The 4,801-nt window shown below is 35.2% G+C and overlaps 1 protein-coding gene across 1 annotated transcript; it reads left to right on the top strand.

The window, feature by feature from the left end:
• The first annotated feature begins 5 nt into the window (after positions 1-5).
• On the top strand, positions 6-3,594 carry LOC148621715 (uncharacterized). The gene is made up of 3 exons (XM_088576391.1): positions 6-307; positions 2,120-2,292; positions 3,291-3,594. Exons 1-3 carry the CDS (start codon positions 108-110, stop codon positions 3,482-3,484), a joined length of 567 nt encoding a protein of 188 aa, XP_088432517.1. The 5' UTR covers positions 6-107; the 3' UTR covers positions 3,485-3,594.
• The last annotated feature ends 1,207 nt before the right edge of the window (positions 3,595-4,801 follow it).

Below are 4,801 nucleotides of genomic sequence, written 5' to 3'. Positions count from 1 at the left end.
ATTTGTTTGCCAATAGATAAATACTAACAGTAAATATTCAGGTATTTTACCGTGTATTAACTAAAAATGTTGTAGTGTCACACTAATCTATATGTGAGTTATGAAACATGCCAAGAAGCCATAAACGTTCATCTATTCAGATACCAAAGAAAACCGTGTACTGGGCTGCTGGCTTTGGTATTGTTTGTTATTTCTTCCATTTGTCAGTTTATGTCCAGAGACTATCACGCGTGGTGGAGACAGACCCAAATGATGTGTACAAACTACTCAAAGATCCAGTCAACTTGCTTTTTCTACATCCAAAGGCGTAAGTTAGTTTGTTTGTTGGGGTTTAACGTCCGAGCAGCAATATTTCAGCTATATTCAGACGATGAACATGAAATTGATGATAAAATGAACATGAAATGATGATGAAATGAAAAAGGGATGGGACACAAGGACAATAGGGTCGACAAATTTTGATTGCCACTGGAAATTGAGAGAGATGGTTAGGGTCGGGCAATTTAGCCTCCTGTGGCAGAGCCCTATGGTTCCTACTCCGGGAGAATACCACAGTAGGGTTCTTTAACGTGCGAGGAACGTGGCATCTTTCCCAACACGGTGCACCACTATGGTTTGCGGTCAGGTTTTCCGTATTATAGCCTGACAACCCCAGCATGTAACATACCAGGGGTACCCCATTCCACCACCTGAGGCCCACAACCCAGTTGCTCTGTGGGCAGAGCGCCCTAGCCCCCGGCTAGGGTTCTGAGCACTATTTAGTCGCCTTTTACGACAAGCTTAGCGCTGCTGTAGGCCTATTCTATTGACACCCGGACCTGCACGGGGCCAAAGGCGTAAGTAACAGACATTATTGTATCTAACCTTAATTTTAAAGTTTACTAGTTCTAGTTATTAGGGGGACGACAATTGAAGAAGAAAAAGGGGGTGCTTGTATGATTTCTTCGGATCAAAATATTATTTTCCCCGTGTTCACAGTTAAACTTATTTACTTTTCACATTCATTGAATATAGTTATTTATTTTCGTTTATTTATAATGTTCGTATCATCTTGTGATTTGAAAGGATAAAAAATTTTAATTTGAAAAAAGGCCAGAGTAAAAATATACATTTTAAAATTCTATCAGCCCCCTTTAAAATCAAATAGTTGTCCCCTAAATAGATTTATTTCAACGAATTCACGAAGTTGTTTATAGACGGGAGCAGTTTTTTTATAAGGAGAACTTGAATAACTTTTTGTTGTTTGTATTATTTTCTTATTAATGTTGATTTTTCACTTTTGTATAATATCAGTTAAGAAACAACACGGTCTTGGGCGTTTGATATATAAATATCTGAGCATAGATCTGCTAATTGCAAGTCTATGATTTAAGGTTCCATTAGTACTGGGTCAGATCGATATTACGAATTTGTGTAGGTATATACATGGTAACAAGCGTAGTGACTTTATAAGGGGGGTCAAAACCACACATTAATGGTAGTGATGAAAACGACGGAAGGATAAGAACTATTATACGCATCCCTGTAACTATATACTATGACTATACATCAAACTGGAACACTTATCTAGCGAAATGATAGTAAACTTTCTTTGTTTTAAAAAGAATTATATTTTGCTAGCCTAGTCATTTATAGGCAACTTTTATTCCCTGTTTATGATTTTACATAATTCAGGTGCTTGTCCCAGGAAAGGCGTGCCGGCGTACGCGTACGCGTACGGCGTATACCTTTATCGGAGAACAAAGCCGTGAAGTAATATACTCATGTGCCAAAGAAACAATGGGCCAGACACAGAAAATATGTCGGGCAAGACAGACAGACAGATTTAGTAACTTCTATATATCCCCTGAGCTTTTCGGGGATGTAATTATGGTTCTTGAGAAAAAAAGCGTGGTCGGAACCATCCTTTCCGCTATTTTAAACGTTATTCACTTCTACGTAAAATGTGTCCTCGTTCAGAAAACAAGATAGACAGATCCAGCGGCGAAGCATCAAACTTCCTACATATTCCCAGTCCTCGGGCACGTCTCTTATTTAAGCAGTATGACGTATATACTACAACAAATTGCACTCTAGAAAAATAGTTATTTATATTTTCGATTTTTAAATTTTATTTCAGAGTGGAGATACATATACTTGACAAGCGGTCTCAGATGACCCTAGATTTTGCTGATTTTTACATGACTGAACAATTGTCATTTGGAAATACGACTACTCTAGTTAATCTAGTCGCTAATCCCGTGGACAGAAATGTTGCTATGAAAGTAAACACGTTTCTCAATTTACTTGAAGGTATGATAGTACATCTTTAGTGTTACCATAGCAATACGATTTGTCCTTTGACGAAGAAATTAAATGGCATTAAGTAGCAGTCTTAGTAAAAATCAGACAGAAAGTGATTAATTCAAGTCAAAAACCCACCGAATTCAGTTTTATTTCGTGTTCATAAACAGTTACTGGTCACATAAAAAGTCTTAGTTTTTCATTCGGTTGTTGCGCCTTTGAGATAAAAAATAAATTCATAGATTGTACATAAAAATTGGCACCTTGCAAGAGATACCATTCTTGATTTGGTTTCATTTGGTTGATTTTACATTTAGTAATAGATAAATGTATGATTTTTTTTAAAACTGCAGATCTGAATGCAGAAATGATCTTAAAATTGCAGAAATGTTAAAAGTTCAAGATTTTTGTGAAAGTTATATAAACGTATACTGTTATTTCTGGAATAACGTCATAAATTTCGTCAAAAACATCGTATATTCAGTGTTTGCGACCATTTTACTATACTACTGCTACCTAGAGATCAGCTTTAGTCAAATTTTCAAAAATGTCCAGAGTATGAGACCAAAAAGGATTCTTACCGAACTTTCTCCTTTGCATCTTTGGGAACAATTAATACTATTTTCTATAGATTCTGATGGAAATTTCGAGCATTTGAACCTTTTTTTTTAAATTGGCCCTTCTTGTGGTCAGAATCCTTAGGAAAATGTCTTAAGTCATTTTTAAGATGGTACCATTTTATGAAACTGTGACAACTTGCAGAGTTGCTTGTCTGCATCAACCCCTTTACAATGCATACTGTGATCCTAAAACAGATCATTCAGTTTATACCAAGACATGTTTTATCACAAATCCACCCTGATGAGCATATTTAGTGGACTTCGAATGAGGGTTTTTTTACATGCAGTACTTGAAAAACGAATCATTACTATATACACTGTTATGTCTCAAGCTTGGCTTTCTCAAGGAAAGTCATGTTTTTATCCGTCTATTTTTTTTATTTTCAGTATCCATTGACTGGAAACTTTATTCTATAACTCAGGGATCAACAGCACATACAAAACTGGAAGAAGAAATTCAAGTCAAGTGTCCCATGATCTTTAAGTACATAGTTGGTGATCTCATGACAGACTATCATACAATACTTGTGAACAGAATTGTACAAAAATACTCATCAGAGCCACCAATAGCACTGATATAAAATAATCCAACATGAAGCTCAATTCCTGTTAGTTAAACTATTACAAATTGTCATTTATGATGTGTCTAGAAATGTATGTGGATGTGTTCAAAATAAATCACTGAACTTCAGCTTTCCATTGCCTTATAGTTCAATTTTTCTTCACACATTGCATAAATTAATGGATTAAAATGTCTTCAATAAAAATTGAACATGCTCAACAGAAACCCAGTACAGAAAGGAAGGGTTTTTAGAATATATTTCATAAACATTCCCATAATCCAATTTTCCTTCCCCTTAAAAGTTTAATATACCGAATACGTTGCAATTAAATGGATCTAAAACTTTAAATTAAAATGAAGTGCTTCACAGGGCACAGCTTCATACAACATCAAGGACAGAATAATTAGAGCAAGATTCAAGCTTGATATCCATATCTTTAACAATAAAAAGATGAAGCATGTCAAAGAAAGCCTCAAGTTTATTTTTCGTTAAAATTAAACGAATCGATTAGTTTGGGATCCACTAGACCCAAAAGACAACATGGTAAAATTAAGCATAGCAAACAATGCCTTAAATATTGTAACTGGAACTGCGAGGTCATGAAAACACATCTATATAAGTTAATTCAATAAAGAGTTATGCGGATCTCAGTATGATACAACCTCAGCATGTTGATGCGGCAAGTGATGACACAATATTAGTTTTTGACACATTTTAGCACAGGGACTTTCAGTTAATTATGGACACAACAACTGGTTTAGGCTAATATATGACAAAATTTGAAATTTAAAGGTGAAAAAGTGTTGCTTTAAAGGTGCTTATCAAAGACCTTTGCCATGAATCCCTGTAACTAAACAAGAGGCTCCCAGGAGCCTGAATCGGTTACCTGGTTAAATTTTGCCTTTCAAGGGCAATAAATTTAACAAGTTGTCAAACAATTTTGACTCAAGAAGACTTTGGTAGGACTCATAAGGATCATTTCAGCAATTGAAAGTTTCTTTCTATCTGTAATTGTTTTCAAGATACTGACTGAAAACTGTTTAAAAACGTCATCTTTCATCTTTCAAGAACAACTCTTACAAGGAGTCGTCTGACAACATTGTTCCCTGAAGACTTTCGAAGGCCTTATAATAATAAGGATCATTTCAGCAATTGATAGTTTCTTTCAGTCTATTATTATTTTCAAGATATTGACTGAAAACTGTTAAAAAACGTCATCTTTCATCTTTCTAAGGCAATAACTCTTACAAGGAGTCGCCTGACAACTCTGATCCTTGAAGACTTTTGAAGGCTTATAATAAGGATCATTTCAGCAATTGATAAGTTTGGTAAACC

Source organism: Perna viridis, chromosome 3 (genome assembly GCF_037379345.1).
Source record: "Perna viridis isolate PV_CMFRI_1.1 ecotype Kerala chromosome 3, ASM3737934v1, whole genome shotgun sequence".
Lineage (NCBI taxonomy): Eukaryota > Metazoa > Mollusca > Bivalvia > Mytilida > Mytilidae > Perna > Perna viridis.
Note: the sequence above shows the minus strand (reverse complement) of the source record. Positions and strands in the feature narration are given on the sequence as shown.